This window comes from Scleropages formosus, chromosome 5, assembly GCF_900964775.1.
Source record: "Scleropages formosus chromosome 5, fSclFor1.1, whole genome shotgun sequence".
Taxonomy (NCBI): domain Eukaryota; kingdom Metazoa; phylum Chordata; class Actinopteri; order Osteoglossiformes; family Osteoglossidae; genus Scleropages; species Scleropages formosus.
In genome coordinates this window covers 30,261,131-30,279,672 of record NC_041810.1, presented here as the reverse complement: position 1 = coordinate 30,279,672, position 18,542 = coordinate 30,261,131, and the positions used below count along the sequence as shown (strand labels likewise).

Here is an 18,542-nt window from a genome sequence, read left to right as displayed (position 1 = left end):
CATTTTTGATGTGTATGGCGAAAGTATGAGTTCAGAAAATTCCAAAAAGGATATAGGTGACACAAAATGTAACTTGGATACTTCTTGATGAAAGACACTGTAGGCAGTTAGCATGGTTATGTAGAGCACAGCAGGTGTGTTCGGTGCCCCACACTCCGCTCCTTTATAATATCGGCTCTTGTGCTGAGCCTGTCTCTGGCAATGCAGTAATCCCCATGTGCTTTTGCGTTGTCTCCTAGGCATGGAAGCGATGGTGTACGCAAATCCTGTCTGCCCTCAGGTAAGAGCGACTACAGTCCGCAGGACATATGCTGGTCATGTGATCAAAGCTGCTGACTCAGAATTTCAGATAAGAACTTTCTAAATGCTGTCTGTTTTATAGTATGGGTGGCACAGTGGCACAGCAAGTAGCATTGCTGTTTCACAGCACCTGGGTGGTGCAAGAGGACATGGGTTCGATCCCTGCTCAGCCTGTGTTGAGTTTGCATGTTCTCCCTATGTCTGCGTTGGTTTCTTCCGGGTGCTCTGGTTTCCTCCCACAGTCCAAAGACATGCTGTTCAGGTTCCCCCATAGTGTGTGACTGACAGCTGGTAGTGGTTAGAGGTACTGTCTTTGGACCCAAAGGTCGTAGGTTTGAACCTCACCTCCGGCTGTGGTACCCTTGAGCAAGGTACTTACCCTAAAAATTGCTCCAGTAAAAAAAAAAAAAAAAATACCCAGCTGTATAAATGGGTAAATAATTGTAAAAGTAACAGTTGTATTGCAGAAAAGCAAAAGCATTCAGCTAAATTAATAAAATGTAAATGACAGAGAGTGTGTACCACCGATGTATGGATGAGTGACTCATTGTAAGTAGTGTATCTAGCAGTGTAAGTCACCTTGGTGAATAAGGTGTGTGGGCTGATAACACTACATAGAGTTCATTGGCAGTCGCTTTGGAGAAAAGCATCTGCTAAATGAATAAATGTAATGTAAGTATGTTGTGAAACTAGTAGTAAGTTGGGCCAGGACTACTGCTGATGGGCAAGGTAATTTCCATGGCTAATTTGCGCAAAGATACTGCTTTTGAACTGAAAACCAGAATAATAATAAAAAATAATTTAGCGTATGAATCTAGATAGGTAGCTTTATAAGGTAAAAGTTCAATTTAGTAACAGTTTATACTACTTTCATGTTGTTAAAGAGGAGTTTGCCATAGTTTTATATAGAATTGGGACAATTGCAGGCTCCACTGCCGATGTGCAGAAACCGCTGGAGAGTACAGGGGTAGCAGTGCTGGACGATGGCCTTCAGACTGCATGTCTTTGGTCAGGACGAATTGACAGCTGTACTGTTCTCTCTTCTCCCCCGTGATATACTGGGGCATAGCGGCAGTCTCATACCAGCACACTTTGTCACCTAGGTGCATTTCGGGGATGGTGGCTCCCTTTCCTTTCCAAGTTATATTTATAAGATCACAGGGTGGCATTTAAATAACCTTTATTTCCAACCCATTAGGGTGTGATTCTCCTGTGTCTGCATGTAATGGCTGCATGTAGAATGTGTCACTTACCTTCAAGGAGTTGTGCAGATTGGCACAGTGTGTATGCATATGCTGTATATATAAGAATAAATCCCAAAACAGAATATTTAATCAAGTGTCAGCAGTTACACCTACAGTCATGTATAAGACAGAAAAGTACACCCTCTTTCTTTTCCATGGGCTTATATATCGGAACATAAGAAAAAATGTAGTCCTTACCTGGTCCCAAAAGTTAGGTGAGTCTAACTTCAGGTGACAAACATGGAACAGATTCCGCAGTGTCAGTGTTTAATGAAAAATAAACCAACATGCAGAAGACAAGAGTGGGGGAAAAAAACTAAATACACCACAAGAATCAGTAACTCGTAGAACCACCTTGAGCAGTAATAACCTGAAATAGTAATTTTCTCTATGAGTTTATAAGACTCGCATTGTTTTGGAGGAATTTTGGGCCGCTCTTCTTTACAGTGGTGCTTCAGTTTATTGATTTTTGACAACATTCTTTCTTGCACAGCTCTCTTAAGGTCCTACCACAGCATCTCAATGGGGTTGAGGTGTGAACTTTGACTTGGCCTTTGCAACACCTTGCATTCGTTCCTTTTTCAACCGTTCAGATTTGCTGGTGTGTATGGGATTGTTGTCCTGTTGCATGACCCAATTTAGGCCAAGCTTGAGCTGTCACACAGATGGCCTCACATTGTTCTTTAGAAGACTTTTTGGTAAAAATGAGGAGCTCGTGGGGAGGCATTGTGTATCATGACCGATCACCTCCACTTTGTCATCTATCCAAAGGACATTGTCCGACAAACATCTTTTCAAATGCAACTTCGCAAGCCAAGCTGCCATATTTTTCTTTTAGAGAAGGGTCTTTCTCCAGGCTACCTTTCCGTGAAAGCCATCCTTGTTAATTTTTTTTCAGATTGTACTGTCATGAACACGAACATCTTTTACATGTGAAGCAAGGTCTGTAGATCACTAGGTGTAGCTCTTGAATTATTTGCGATTTCTCCGAGCATTGCGCGATCAGACCTTGGGGTGAATTTTCTAGGACCCCCACTGGAAACTGTCTTGAATGCTCTCCATTTGTCAACAGTCATTTTCACTGTAGGGTCATGGACTTAATTTTTTTTGGGAAATGGCCTTACAACCCTTCCCAGACTGAGAAACTACAGAAGTTGCTTCATCGAGTTCGTTGCTGACGTCTTTACTCCTTGGCGTGGTGTTAACACATGCCTGAATGCTCCAGACCAACATGCTGGCAAAAGTTCTGCTTTAATAGAGGCAGTCACATTTCCTGATGATCAACTAATGAAGTGGATTTGATTAGCAGCTCCTGGCTGCTAATGACCTTATTTCCTATAGAAGCAGTAAGGGTGTGCACAATATTTCTCCTGTTTTGTTTTTTTTAAAAAAGGCAAAATCTATTGTTTTGCCTGTTATTTAAGGCTAAATTTGTCTAATTATTGAAGTTAGTGAAGACCACATGATTATTTCTGCCCTGATGTATAAACCCATCGAAACCCATCTTTTTCACATGACTTTTTATTTATTCCACCTTCATTTATTTTTTATTTATTCCACCTTTATTTTTATTATTCCACCTGTATCCACTTTTATGATCACGTTACTTGAGATATGTATTTAAATCCCTGTAAATAAATGTATTTTAGTTCTCTAGTAAATTATTCTTGTTCTGATTAAATGTTAAATGTATCTGAATGAGTTCCCAACTCAAATTATTTGTACGTGCAAATGTACTTGGCCAGTAAAGTGTCATCTAATAGATGCATCTAAAGTTTTGCATTTCATAAAGTTTTATGTTAAGTACGCTCATCCCTCATATAATCGCTAATGGAAAAAAAATTGCTGTAATGGTTTGTGGAAATGTGCAATGTGTTCCATGCACCAAGCTCATAAATTTGGTAGCAGCATTTTTGGCTGTTAATGTAATTGTTTTACTTCCATAAATGTGCTTTGCTTGGTCCTAACAAGGACGCTGTAGACAGTAACACCACAGAATACTCTCTCCCATATAGGTGATTCAGAGCAGCGCAACTGCTGTCTCTGGCTGTTGGTTCAGAACCAGTGTTTGGCACAAAAGCAATAAAGTAAACATGGAATAAACACTCAAGGGAACATTTAAGAAATGGGCAGAATACAATAAACTGTGTCCAGAACATGGGAGAACAATGTTGTCATATTGAAAATCCCAACTGTCAGTTAACATCAATGTAATATCACAAATGAAACAGCTGATTTATTATTATTATTATTATTATTATTATTATTATTATTATTAATAATTTATTGAACTGATGCTTTTCTCCAAAGCAATTTACAGCGTTAAGCTACTTGCAGTTATTTACCCATTTATACAACTAGGTTAGTTGAGGGTATAGGTACCTTGCTCAAGGGTATTAAAGCAGGATGTGGGATTCAAATCTGGGTCCTTTGAGTCCTTATTGAAATAAACTCTAAACATGTAACTCAGCTCAGTTACTTAAATCATTATGACACGGGTAGCAGGTCTGAGGATGGACTCAAGGTCTATGCCATGCTTTTGTTTTTATTGGCGCTATTTCGTGGAATGGTGGCTGATGAAGGATAACAGTAAGGGACTGGACTTCCGTCCTAGCTGCATGCTGGTGTGCTCATGTGGCGCAATCATTTAAACAATTTTAGTAATAAAAAAATCCTTACACTAGTGTAAATCAGCCCTTCATCTCACACTCAGAGGAAGATCATTGATTTGTTTGCAACTCTACACAATGCCTCTAACAGCATAGTCTCTGTGTTTTTTGCAGAATGACATAGAAAGTGTTTGCGGGAGCTTTGTTTGTATTATTGAGAAAAATTATGAAAACGCCTTCTTCAAGTCCGCTGTGTAGCCGATCTCACGCCCCGTGCTTGTGAGGTAGACTGAGTACTTAACAAAAAATGAATGAATGAAGGAAATTATAACATTAAAAGACAAGATAATGTCATGTGTTTTAATATACGCATGGGGTATAACATCTTGTTCTGTGTATCTTGAATGTTAAGCTACAAATATTATATGTTTGCATTATTATTGTCATGGATATACATTTTATTTTGGTTTTCCAATTGATTTTAGGTGACACAAATTTAATTTTTTTTTTTTTTTTGTCCAGGAACCTATTTATTATTATTAATGTTAATTTTATCTTTTCGCAATGGAATATGCCTTACGCGTTAATTTCATGGAGAAAAATAACCCTGTTAAGCAGGGGATGGGTGTATTGACATTTCCCTCCCAATATTCAAGTTCATATTTAAAAAGATGGCATTATGGCTATTTGTGTATTAATAAGTTATTACTTCTCTGTGCATTGTGATATCTGCATTTATACAAATAAGGGCTATTCAAGTCCTTTGTAGTGCATTTGCTTTTAAAACTTTGTACTGCAGCCCCCCAATAAGTCTTACTGAAATTTTTTTCGTCATTTCTAAGCCAGTTAGTGTTTTCCTGCAAGTCTATACTTTGATACCCTTGATTAATTATGATGGCAATAAAAATAATTTGCTGATTGGTTGAATAGACTTTCTCTTCTGTTGTTCTCATCACTCTTAAATGTCACGTTATTGCAACTGCATGGGTGAATGTCAGCAATCGCACATTTGTAAACAACTAACACAATGTATTGCACTTGTTCATTAGTATGTGCACCTTATCCACTCCTAGTTACCTGCACTCCTGTGACCCCCCTATAATCCATGGGAACCTCACGTGTGACACCATTTTCATTCAGCACAATGGACTCCTCAAGATTGGCTCAGGTGTGCTACCTTCAGAATCATCTGTGTAATGTTTTTCTGCTCTGGCACCATGACTCATGATTGGAGTCCAGTGGGACAACTTGTATGAGCTGCAGTATCCTCAGTAACTGTATTTCCTACATCAGCAGTCTCCAGATCGTAGAGTCAGTTGAATCTCAAGAGTATTTACACATTTTGGGTGAAAGTACAGGTGGTCCCCGATTTACGATGGTTCGACTTACGAGTTTTTCAATTTTACGATGGTGAGCTGGCGATAGACATTCGGTAGAAACCGTGCTTAGAATTTAATTTTTTTTTCCCGGGAAATCGATATGCGATGCAATACTCCCTCATGATGCTGGGCAGCGATCCGCATCTCCCTGTCTGTCACGCAGAGGTGTGTATTAGGTGTATTAAATGCATTTTCGACTTACAAAGTTTTCGGCTTATGATTTCATGGAACATAACCCCATCGTAAATCGGGGACCACCTGTACTAGAAAGGCTGAAATCCTGAACAGTCCAGGGTGATAACGTGATTTTCCAGCTTCTACCCCCATCTTAAACGCTGCCCAGTGGGGTGTTGCCAGTCCCATTTTCAAAGATCTGATAGTACTCAACAGTACACACAGTTGATTGATTGGTCGGTCTCTCACAACCAAGAAGGATAATTCCTTTGACAAAATTATTACCTTTCCTTCGCCAAAACAAAACATGTACCCTAATTCAATACTTTGTTAAAAAATAATTACTGTGTAATCTTGCACTGAGATAGGGGCATCAATTCCTTTGAATCAAGACTATATTTATATAGGATTCTGTATTTACTCAAAGATTTTTTTTTTTTGTTTAATTATGCATAGTGGCTTTCTCTAACTGTAATTACCCTCTCTCATTTTCCTTCACCTCTACTTGCAGTGTGGCACAGGCTGTTTGTCAATGGTAAGTTTTCTGTTACGCATCTCGCCTATTGAATTTGTACTGCTCAGATTGAGAAGAGGGTTTTTCTGGACAGATAGAAATTAGAATCCCATCACAGGCACACCTGTCATGTAAAATCATTCTTTTTTTTTTTTTTTTTTTTTTTTTTTTTTTTTTTAAAAACCACAGTATGTGTAATTTATGTGTCATCTGTGTGCACTTTGTCTTGTCTGTTCACATTATGTCTGCAGTGTTGGCGTAGAATGTGTGTGTTGTTTCGATGCAGAATTAATGCGTATTTCCCTGCCTCTTTATTAGGTACACCTTGCTATTTACACATACAATTCACACCTCCCTGCCAATAGTTGCATGATTTTGTGCAGGGTCAAGAGGTCCAGCTGCTGTTGAAAAGAATGTTACAGTGCGCAGTATGTGTGACTTTGAGTGATTCTGAGCGTAGTAAGATTGTTGATGCCAAACACGGTAGTTCCAAAATCTCAGAAGCAGCCAGACTCCTTGGATTTTTGCACAATACAGTCTTTTCATTTTACAGAGCATGGTGCAATAAAGAAAAACATCCTCTCAGAGACACTACCCTTTTTCACAGTGGGTGAAATCTGTTTGATGTCAACAGTATAGACTGGTGCTGGTGGTGTAATGTTGTGGGGATTGTGTCATGGACACACACAGTTTTTTTTTTTCAGTGCCAGCTGAGTATCAGTTGAATGTCGCAAAGTACCAAAACGTTGATGCTGACCAGGTGCATCCCTCCATAGTTAGTCTAGCCTTTTTCAAATAGATACTTCAAGCAGGATGTGTCATATCACAAAGCACACATCATCTTAGGATGGTTCCACAATCATGACAGTGCCTTTACTTTACTTCCATGGCCTAAACAATGAGCACATCTCGAGCCAATAAAGCATCTTTGGAATGAGATGGAAAGTGATGTTAGATTGATTGTGCTGCCAGAAAAGTCTGCCGAAACTGTGTGAAGTTATCAAACGGCATGGACAAAGAACACCAAGGAATGTGTCCAGCACCTCGTTGCTGAATTCATGCTGTTCTGGAAGCAAAAGGGGGTCCCACTCAGTAATAGCTGTGTGTACCTAATAAAGAGGTTGGTGAGTATCTGTGCTATATCTGTTAATGCTGTGTGTGTTTTTGTGTGTACCTGGCATCTGCTTCTTGTGCCCACAATAGGCAGTTGGCTACATTAGTCGGTTTAACCTGATTGATAATGCTACCATTCATGACAATTTATTCCCAAATTTTTTTTATGTTGAAGTCACTTAACTTTAGTGCATTGCTTGTAGCAACCTGTAGAAATTTCCCTAAAAAGTGTGTTGGATTTAAAATCTAGGGTTTTGCAATGGCAGAAGACGGAAACAGAAGACTTTATTTCCTTTAGTCTGTCTACCTTTACCAGTGTTTCCAGAAGCCAGTGTTCATGGCAAAGTGAGGCACCATCGAGATGAGCAAAGGAACATGCACTTCTTCTCTCCGGAGTATGGCTGTGAGCGTCCTTTTCTGTCTTTCCACATCTGTCTGTCCCTTTTTCTCTGCCTTTTTCTGATTTTGTTCTCCTTATGGTTTTTACTTTTACATTTTCAGCTGGTGAAGATGACTATGCTATTGACATCTTCTCCTTTGGCATTTGTGCCCTGGAGGTGAGAGACAAGTTCTTGCTGACATGTTAAGAATATGGTCAGCACCATCATGAAACGGAGTACAAATTCTTTCATCAAGGAGGCAGCCAGGTTCTGTGGTATAGAACTCGAGGGACTGTTGACAGTTTTTTCCAAGTTCACTACCTGAACCTATTTCGTCAAATAGCAGTCTGTTGGATGTCTTCAGAACATCAGAATACCAGGGCACACTGCAGCAGGGAGAGCCAGCTGTCTTTGTCAGTGTAGTTAATTGGGAGGAGAAGGAGTTGTCCCTGGGAGCACAGAGGGATCATTAATCATAGATCGTCATATTATCTGTATTGTAAGAACGGGCAGAAAGCTCTGAGGTTTCTGAGACAGCTGGTAGTGTAGTTAGTTCTTAGAGCTGCATCCTTTGAGTGGCAAGTTTAAATCTCATCTCTGGCCATGATACCCTTGAGCAAGGTACGTATCTAAAATTGCTCCTTTAAAATTACCCAGCTGTATAACTGGGTAAATAAATGTAGGTAGCTTAACGTTGTAAGTTGCTTTGGAGAAAGCTAGAGGAGTCAATGTAAGTTGAACAATGTTAGTAATATATGTTTCTTCAATGCAGATGGCTGTGTTGGAAATCCAGGCCAACGGAGACTCTATTGTATCTCAAGAGGCCATAACTAATGCAGGGCAGTCGCTAGAAGATCCACTCATGAGGGTCAGTGATACCTGCAATTTCATTACTTTGCAAGAAAAAAAAAAAGCACTACATTACATCCTAACCCCTACTACATCTATGTGCATCTCCCTTATGCAGGAGTTCACCCAGTCCTGTGTGCAACATGAGGCCAAGCTGAGGCCCACGGCACATGACCTGCTCTTCCATCGTGTGCTGTTTGAGGTTCATTCGCTCAAGCTGCTGGCGGCTCACTGCTTGATCAACAACCAGTGTGAGTCCTTACTGTCCTGATCAACAGCCAACGTGAGTGATTTTATTTATGAATGAAATAACCATGCTGCCAGCTACCATGAATCTCTTTTATTTGCAGACCTTCTCCCTGAGAACTGTGTTGAAGAGAAGACAAAGTCCTTTGACCCGAATGCTATCATGGCCGAGATTGAACACAAAGATCGACCAGGAGTACAACTAAAGTGAGACTCCTTGCACTATATCTTTCAAGATGTGTATTTTCTTAAGCTCTGTCAATGAAAAAATTTCCCATCTTCCCTTGTGCCCTAAAGATACTCCCATGTCTCTCCTCTTGAACTGGACAAGTTCCTTGAAGATGTCAAGTAAGTCAGTCTGGCACAGTATGTCATTGGACTGTGTGGGTTGTAGTAAGATGTTAGGGCACCATGATGACTCATGTGGTTGTTAGCTGGAAGGAAATTTTGGGTTCTCTCGGGGTGTGTGTGAGTGACAGAGGGAGTGTGTTCCACTAATGTGTGGACGGGTGGTCCATTGTAAGCAGTGTATCTAGCAGTGTAAGTCACCTTGGCGAATAACATGTGTGGGCTGGTAACAGTACACAGAGTTCACTGGAAGTCACTTTGGAGAAAAGCATCTGCTAAATAAATAAATGTAAATGTTTTGGAAATCTGGATTCTATGAAGCCATGTTCTGTTAGTTGGGCAACATTATATCAACGTTGTATGTCGTGCCTCTTTTGCATCCGCAGGAATGGCATATACCCCCTAATGAACTTTGCTTCTGCACGGCCCCACCCCATTCCTCGCACGCTTTCACTGTCTCAGGAGAATGTGGAGGCGGTGAAGACGCCTACCCCTGAGCCACAGGAAATGGAGACGCGAAAGGTAAAGGCAGGCTAAACTGTAATTTATAATGGGAGATTCCAAAAGGCTTGTGAATGAGAAGCAGACCCACACTAATCTAGAGCAGAAGGACTGTTCAATAGCAGAGAATGAGTCATTTAAATGGCAAAATGGAAGCACTGCGTATGAATACAAAGAAGCTCTTGATTGTAATTTCCCTGCTGTAATGACTCCAGTGTCCTCCCTAATGCTTATTTGGCTAGGGCCAGCTGATAGCATAGTGGTTAGAGCTGAGCCTTCGGACCCAAAGGTGACATGTTCAAATATCACCTTTGCTGTAGTACCCTTGAGCAAGGTACTTACCCTACATTGCTCTAGTAAAATTACCCAGCTGTATAAGTGGGTAAATAATTATAAGTAGCTTAACATTGTAATTCACTTTGGAGAAGAGCATTTGCTAAATGAATAAATGTAAACTGACTTTGTGGTGTGTGTTTCAGGTTGTCCAGATGCAGTGTAACATGGAGTCCAATGAAGAAGGGACCAAAACCCATGTAAGTGAGTTGAAAGAGCCATCTAAAAACACGATACAGTAGTCCCCCCTTATCCAAGGGGGATATGTTCCAAGACCCCCAGCGAATGCCTGAAACTGCAGATAATACCGAACCCTGTATGTACATACTATGTTTTTTCCTATGCATACATACCTATGATAAAGTTAATAAATTAGGCACAATAAGAGATTAACAAGAATAACTAATAATGAAAAAGAACAATTACGGCAATATACTGTATAAACTGTAAAGAAAACTAAGGAGCAATGCTCAGGTCCTCATAAGTATTGATTTTTTTTTATTGACTTTTATTAAAAAAAAAAAGTGGTTACTTGAACACAACCACTGTAATACACTCGATCTTCTTGTCAATTAAATGAAATCTGGTGCAGGTGCGGGGGCGCGGTGGCGCGGTGGCGCAGTGGGTTGGACTGGGTCCTGCTCTCCAGTGGGTCTGGGGTTTGAGTCCCGCTTGGGGTGCCTTGCGGCGGACTGGCGTCCCGTCCTGGGTGTGTCCCCTCCCCATCCAGCCTTACGCCCTGTGTTACCGGGTTGGCTCCGGTTCCCCGCGACCCTGTATGGGACAAGCGGTTCCGAAAAGTGTGTGTGTGTGGTACAGGTGCAGTTGCAGTACCTTCTCTCCAGCTTGCCCAGGGCAGTTCCACAGGTTACGTCATGTCCCTTGCTGCCCGCTTGTCTGTCTTATAGCTCTCTCTCTTGCTGAAGATGGACGACAAGCTCATTCGACAGCTCAGCTGCGACATTCTACCCAGTAAGTGCTGCTCTTCCGTATACAAAGGTGTATACAGTGTATTTTTATAAGCTGTTGCTGTGTCTCTTCATTGTGTGAGATGTGAGTGTGAATTATCTTAAAGTTTAATTGATCTGTAACGTGGCGCTACTTTCTAAATTTTTGAGTTCTGTATAACTCTTAACTCTGTTCTCTGCTCTTCTACTTCTCTACTCTTGTAACGCTATTCAATAGAGCACTTTATAGCTCTTCGTAACTTACCTACCTTTACAACACAGCTCCCTGCTTGACTGAAATAATTTTGTATGAAAGTTTCCGCAGTTTTTTTCTAAAGTAATTTCTGTTACATGTTGTGAAGGTAATGAAAGTGAAAGTAGTGAAATGAATGTAATAAAGGTAAATCACAATGACGCGTAAGGTACGTTGCCAGGATGGATGGAAGAGCACTTAGACATTCAGTATGATTTGATATGATTGGAAAATTTACAGTAAATTTGTGGCTTTTTGCTGGACTCCTGACACTAAGAACAGTAGCTACTGTGTTAGAGTAGTCCTTCCTTATCAGCGGGGTATATTTTCCAGGACCCCTAGCGGATGCCTGAAACCACAGATGATACCAAACCCTATATATACTATTTTAAAATTTAAAAAAAAAAAAAGATTGTTACCTTAACACAAGGGCTGCGATGCCACGACAGTCGATCTGATAACCAAGACGCTACTAAGTGACTAACGGGTGGGTAGCAGATCCAACGTGGATACGCTGGAGAAAGAGATGATTTACGTCTGTTACGAACATTCGTATCAAGTTGTTCCTGACCTTCGAGTTTAATTTGGACTGAGTGTTGGTTTGTTACTCAAAGAGTTTGTAAGTGAGACGTGACACGGAGCGGGCGAGGAACCCCCCGATCGCTTGTATACGCTCAGGGTGGAGGATGGCCGAGAGGCGCAGCTTCACTGACAGCCCAAATCTGGTAGCTGTAGAAGCAGAGAATTATTTGCAAGTTTTTTAGCTTATTTTTGCTTCTTTTCCACTTCTTAGTTTAGTTTACCTGCACAAAAGAATAACGTAGTAAAATTACCGAAGGTACAGGTGGTCCCCAACTTCCGATGGTTCGACTTACAATTTTTTTCGACTTTACGATGGTGAGCTGGTGATATACAGTATTATAACACTTCCTAACAAGGCAATTCTCATTACATCAATCAAATCATACAAAGGCATTCATAATGATACCTCTCTTCAAGAGAATTCTGTGTGTTTTACTACTGAATTTTAATATAGGTAGGAAAGCTTCATTGTACAAGGAAAACCAGTAATACCATAATGCAGATGGTCCCCGATTTACGATGGTTTGACTTATTTTTTTCGACTTTACGATAGTGAGCTGGCAATAAACATACAGTAGAAACCGTACTGTGAATTTAGATTTTTTTCCCGGGTAAGCGATATGGGGTGCAATACTCTCTCGCAGTCCTGGGCAGCAGCGACGATCCACATCTCCCAGTCTGTCACGCAGAGGTCTGAATTAGATGTATTAAATGCATTTTCGACTTACGATATTTTTGACTTACAATGGGTTTCGCGGAATGTAACCCCATCGTATGTTGGGGACCACCTGTGCAGCAGAATGTGTTGGGGAGGTCAAAAAAACCAATGGGCTTATCAATGGATGACTGAACTCTGTATGGCAGTAATAGATAAAGACGTTCTCCACTCTTTTGGAAAATGTTTTGTTATGAGCACTATCAATCTGTGTCTCAGGTGACACTTTGGTGCTCTTTGTATCGGGATTGCAGCCCAAATACTGGTAAAAGTTTGTATTAGTGAAAAGATTCTTACGTAAAAGTTCATAAATTGGGTAGAACCTGTAGTTTCATATTAGTTTGGCTCCATGGTGCGTCGTCATAAAAATACTTGCTTGTCTGAACTGTTTTTGTCTGTGCGCGTAAATTACAGCGGACAGCTCCAAGGACCTGGCCAGCGAGCTGGTTCACTACGCCTTCATCAGTGAGGTAAATGGAAGACGGTCCTGTCCGTGTCACACTTTGAATACAGATTACAGTCGAAATATTGAGACTGAAACAATCTCGTCTCTTACGTGATACGTTACATACGTTCATTGTATTTTTATACTCTTTTTAGTGGTGTTCCACTGAGAAAGATACAATACAGTTCATCCAAGCATGATCAGACTTCAGGTGATATTGAAGCGAACGGGCAGTCCAGTACATCACATTTTCATTGTCTTTACAACAAACAGGAAGTGGAATATAAATTGATTAAAAAATAAATTTATTTCAATGTTTAGAGTGTTACTTTAACACTGGTAGCATTAAGGTGCTGAAGCATAGCGTCTTGGACAGCTGGTAGCGTAGTGGTTAGAACAGCTGCTTTTGGACTCAAAGGTTGCAGGTTTGAATCCCAGCACCATCTGTAGTACCTTTGAACAAGGTATTTACCCTAAATTGCTCCAGTAAAATTACCCAGCTGTGTAAATGAGTAAATGTACTTGCAAGAAATGTCTTATAAAAATATTGCTATAAATGGGGATTTGGTAAGGAAGTGTCGTAAAGGCAGTAACACCTTCCAGCATGGAATCTTCAGTCATTTTTCCTCTTGTTGTTTAATCTGGGAAATGAAATGCAAACAAAAAAAGACATTTTTGACCCCCCCATTAGTCTGCTCATTCGAGGATGGACTGTAATGTAATTTCTCAGATTTATTAACTCCTAGTTTTGTCATCTTAGCTGAAGTTCTTCTGTTCTCTGGCCCTCTTGTTCTGCAGGAGGATGGCGAGAAGCTGGCCAGTTTCCTGGAGGACGCGCTCTGTAAACACCGGCTTGGCTTTGCACGCTCCTCCAGCGCTACAACCATGATGCACTGACAAATGCACCGGGTGGGGGTAGGGCTGAGGCACTGGCGCACTTGGAATAGGCCCATGCTGAGGGAGCTCGGGAGATGGGACACGTAGAGACAAAAGAAGGGAGGAGCGCTTGGGGCTCATTGCAGGACAGCGGGGCGAGCTGCATCAGGAGGCTGTTGCCGGTGGATCAGACTGCTGTGAGAGATGGGCGAACCCCCCGGAAAGCCCTCTGCCCGAAGGCCTGGCATAGGGACGCGTCCAGCCATCCTACTGTAGAATCCTTGTTCATATAGACCCGCCCACTTTTGCTTAAAAGCTGCCTTGCGATGTATTCCTGTATGAATTTGCCCTGTCTTCTCAACAGTTTGTCAGCGGAAAGGCAAAACCACCTCTTGTTCAAAGTTGAATGAACACCTTGCATTTAGGACTTCAGCGTGACAGCTTTTCAATCTTTGAATGTGTCCCATCGTATCTAGGCTGTTTCGAGGAGCAAGCCAAGTTATTCAAAGCCAACAATACAAGATGACGACTCTAGAATTGATCGGGAGTAAAGGTGTCATTGATATCTGATAATTAAGGACTGAAAATGTTCATCCAAAGTGAACCAAATATTTTGCTTAGTGCGGTGTCCACAAGGCTGGGACAAGGGTTCCGGTGTTTTCCGTATAGCAGGGCCCTTTCGCAGCTGACTTCTGTCGTGGTCAGGAATTCTTATTTATAGCAGAAACGTTACCTGTGAATGAGATTGTGAGGTTCAGCAAGTCATTGTGGAACAAAAAGTGCCTCCAGGAAGTCAGAATGTTGCTCTAGAACCCTGTCTGTTGGAGCGTGACATTTAGCGGGAAGCAGTTTATGGTTTGGGCTCCTGTTGTGCTTCAGGGTGACAAAAGTTTTTTTTTTTTTTTTTATATGTGCATTTACAGCAATACGTGGTGAGTTTTCCACCACTAAGGTGTAATACTTTACTAGAACTGTGACTCGTGCATTTTTTGAGACAATAACGTTGCTGAAAATGCATTCTGATTCTGAACAGTGATAAAGTTTAATCAAATTCATAATGATAAACAGTTCAAATAACGGACACAAAGATTAAAACAATATTCCATGACTCTTGCCATATGTATCAGTCACATTATTTAAACAGGGGTTAATACAGTACAGTGCATCTCTGCTGTTCAGTTAGAATTACACATTCCCTAAAATGCTGCATATTTGCAAAATTATTATTTAAGAGATATTTAACAATGCCTTTATAAATGGGGAGCTTGAAAATTTGACTTGCTATAGTTGTGTGTGCTCAGCAACAAAAAAAGAAACGTTTAGAATACTGTATATAGTTGTATTTCAGGGCATACAACTATATAAGCTAAAATTATTTTATATATAGCTTAGTAGATGTTATGTATTTAGCATCTACTGTATAAAGCATATAAATGGATGTACATAGTTTTTACATTTCTCCTCATGTGCTGAATTGTTTACACATCCACCAAAAATTCTGACTGAAAAACCACCTAGTAATACCAGCAAGACACTCTGTTAGAGGGGAAAAGGTTAAATATTTGAACAAAATTCCGATTGCACGCAATACGGCCACCTTATGCTTGTTACGCATTCAGTCGTCAGCTTAATATTATAGGAGAATGGAAAAATCAATAACCAAACAAACATGAGATAACATCAGAGAGATTTCCAGTGATTTCTGGATTATTGGAGGTCCCACGTTTACCAAAATTAGAAGATATGACCCTGGGCAGAGAGCAGTATTATGAAGAATTTTAAAGCACAGTTGAGATGGAAAGATTACGCAGTTGTTTATGAAACAAAATGTTGACGTTTACATAGCAGATGTGTTTGAGCATGTGTGAAGAATACTCGTGAATTTGCACAGAGCACCACCACCAGCCCAACCTCCCTCGAATCTGACTTCTGAGATTGGGGTGGAATTTTTCTGGGTTTTGGTGCTTTCAGGCAACCAGTTTAAGAAAAGTAGCAAATTACTTACAAATGGGATGTTACTGATTATGACTCTTCAGTAGTCTTTTTCCACGTAAATTGGTGTGAACGTCTCGTTCGTGAATATCTTCATCATCATGACTGTAACACCACTGAAATTGCACTCATCTGCATCCGCCAGTGCTAACAACAATACTCGTACCCGTACTCGTCCCTCACCGTTTCAGGTTGGAGCCCCGACCTAGACATTAGATACACGTTGGTCCTCTTCTGCCGTTTCCACCAGGCCATTTCAGCTCAAACCTGGCAAGCATGACTATGCACATTGATGACACTGCAGTGCTGGCGTGCGGATTCCTTCAGTAATGCCTTAGCCGTTGAGAGAGGCGTCTGTTCCAGACTGTCCCGGATCAAGAGTGAATGTGTGACGCTTGTAAAAAGAGCACATCCGTCCGACCCTCCGATAATGTCTCCATGTGCTGTTCCCTCCTTTTTTTAGTGGAGCCTGTCCAATGAACGTGGATTTCTTTGGTACTAGCTTCCTGTTTTTTGTTATCCTGTAAGATACTGTACAATAATTATAGTAATGATGACAATAAAGCGGTAAAATGTCGGCTGTTTCCCGGATGTTTATGGTATTTTTTTTTGTTCCTTTATTCTCTCTGACCATGCCTTCAGTTCTCCACAGCGTCCTGTTGGACTTAAGAAAAATGGAAGGATGTTTTTTTTTTTTTTTTTAACTTTTAGTGCAGCATTAAAGTAGCTAACGTCTAACCTTTTCATTCCTCGTTTAACATTTTATATTCCAGCAATAAGGTGTCATGCTGAAACCTGACCCTTTTTTCTAAATGATGTTGACCTTTTACAACGATACATTCTTGAACATACATCTGAATCACATTTTCCAACCCATTTGCATAAGACACATGCAGTGTGTGGTTTAATATTTCAGATTTATCAAAACGACATCTGATCACTTGCATCACATCCACAAGTGTTCAGACATAACTGGTCTGTTTATTGGATAGTTAGGAATGTGTCAAAGGATGGTGACTTAAAACTTTTCACTTTTGTCTACTGACTCTAAGAGTTTTGACATTTACCAAATAGCTAATATACAGTATAACAGCAATTAAAACTACTCTGAGATGCTGTAATGGAAGGAGAAGGTTGAAGAGATGTATCTTGCCTCCTAGTGACTGAGTGTGGCAGCCTACCCCAGGTATCCAAGTATTCAGAGTCTCCTTTTTGGCCTCATCCTATTCATGTACTTGAACAAAACATTGTTACCATGAGCAGGATGAAATAATGAGATAGTTTAAGCCTGCAGAAGCTCTCACGTATTGTACCCCTGCAGCTAAATTTGTCTCTGCACACCTTTCAACTCCAAACTGATACCGAAGCATCCTGGATGGTTCATTTTTATTCCAGTTCTGCCTCATGCTATGCAGTTGCTCAGTTTTGCTCTGATTCCCTTACTTTCCACTCTCTACTCTTTGGCTCTTCCCTCTTCATATCTAATATTTCTGCTCTTCTTTCTTCCTGTTCTTTTTTTTTTATATTCATCTCACACAAGCGCTTCCTCTTTAGCCTACTCTGAATGACTTTCCCCTGTGCTGGGAGAGGAATCATAAGGGGCAGCAGGTGGTGTAGTGGTTAGTGCTCTTGCCTTGCAATCAAGAGACCCTAGTTTGAATCTCTTCCCCTCCTGTAGTATCCTTGGGCAAGTTATTTACTGAAAATTACACTTTGTTACCCAACTGTATAAATGAGTAAATAATTGCAGATAGCTTACTATAAAAACCTGAGAAAATAAGCAAACGTTAGTATACCTGTATGTCCTTTTTTGGTGCTATGATTATTATTCAACAGTGTAAGTGCACTATTGATTTTTACCATTTTCAGTCATCCTAGGGTTATCAGATGTATATTTCTGCTTTTCATACCAACATATATTTATATACTGTGTACTGATTGAAGTATTATTTGCATCTTCAAACAAGTGAGAATTTCCTCTACAAGAAAGTACAAAATACAACCTGAAATTCAAAAGGCTTTTGTTACATAAGACAGCGATGGGAACTACTATTGCGATGTAACTGTCATCCGCAATTTTTCTTCTGTTTTAATGACATCTAATTGCAGTGTATGCGTCCACGATCTTCTTTGTTATTGCATGAAAAAGAAAGCTGAAATGAAGTGTTACAGATGACCGAATGATTTAATTCATGATGCAAGGCTCATCTGTCTACTTCACACAGCTGTGTGAACCTGTGGGAGAAATGACTAGGGTTGATCATAGCGACAGTTACAAACTTCAGGGCTGAGCATAAGCTGTACCTGTTGCAAAACATCAGAGACGCTCTTCATGATGTGGAGGACACAGAAGAAGATGCCAACACCATGCTCCAGAGACAAGCTGCATGGGACAAAATCATAACCAACTTCAATGCCACATTTACAGCCCTACGGCCGAGTACCGCAGTAAGACCCGTGGAAGTGCATGAAGCTTGACGCAATCGCTGGAACAAACGCTGCACTGGGTCTCATAAATAAGCTACTACTACTAGGACCTATGAGTTATTCTATTAATAATCACTGCACAGTTGGAGGAAGTATTAAAAAGTGTTTCACCTTAACAGCTCGACTAAACTCAAGGAAGAAACTGATTCATCACAGAAATGTTTGTCAGGATTTGGCCACTTTCAGTTTTGCAGTAGAAAAAGCTTAGTAACAGACATGTTCCTTGTTACTCGCAGGGTAATTTCTGTAAAAGTT

General features: G+C 40.6%; 1 protein-coding gene across 3 annotated transcripts in view; it reads left to right on the top strand.

Moving 5' to 3' along the window:
• Positions 1-14,726, top strand: part of nrbp2b (nuclear receptor binding protein 2b) — a 36,336-nt gene extending 21,610 nt beyond the window's left edge. Inside the window, exons 5-18 of one of the 3 annotated variants that reach the window (XM_018765766.2) lie at positions 240-280; positions 5,227-5,321; positions 6,218-6,241; positions 7,650-7,736; positions 7,835-7,890; positions 8,486-8,581; positions 8,681-8,813; positions 8,913-9,015; positions 9,106-9,156; positions 9,543-9,678; positions 10,137-10,190; positions 10,899-10,962; positions 12,902-12,957; positions 13,731-14,726. In XM_018765766.2, the coding sequence (XP_018621282.1) occupies positions 240-280; positions 5,227-5,321; positions 6,218-6,241; positions 7,650-7,736; positions 7,835-7,890; positions 8,486-8,581; positions 8,681-8,813; positions 8,913-9,015; positions 9,106-9,156; positions 9,543-9,678; positions 10,137-10,190; positions 10,899-10,962; positions 12,902-12,957; positions 13,731-13,829 (1,095 nt within the window). In that variant the 3' untranslated portion in view covers positions 13,830-14,726. Of the gene's footprint in view, positions 1-239; positions 281-5,226; positions 5,322-6,217; positions 6,242-7,583; positions 7,737-7,834; positions 7,891-8,485; positions 8,582-8,680; positions 8,814-8,912; positions 9,016-9,105; positions 9,157-9,542; positions 9,679-10,136; positions 10,191-10,898; positions 10,963-12,901; positions 12,958-13,730 lie in introns of all 3 variants that reach the window. The other 2 variants (XM_018765765.2, XM_018765762.2) reach the window with 2 other exon arrangements.
• The last annotated feature ends 3,816 nt before the right edge of the window (positions 14,727-18,542 follow it).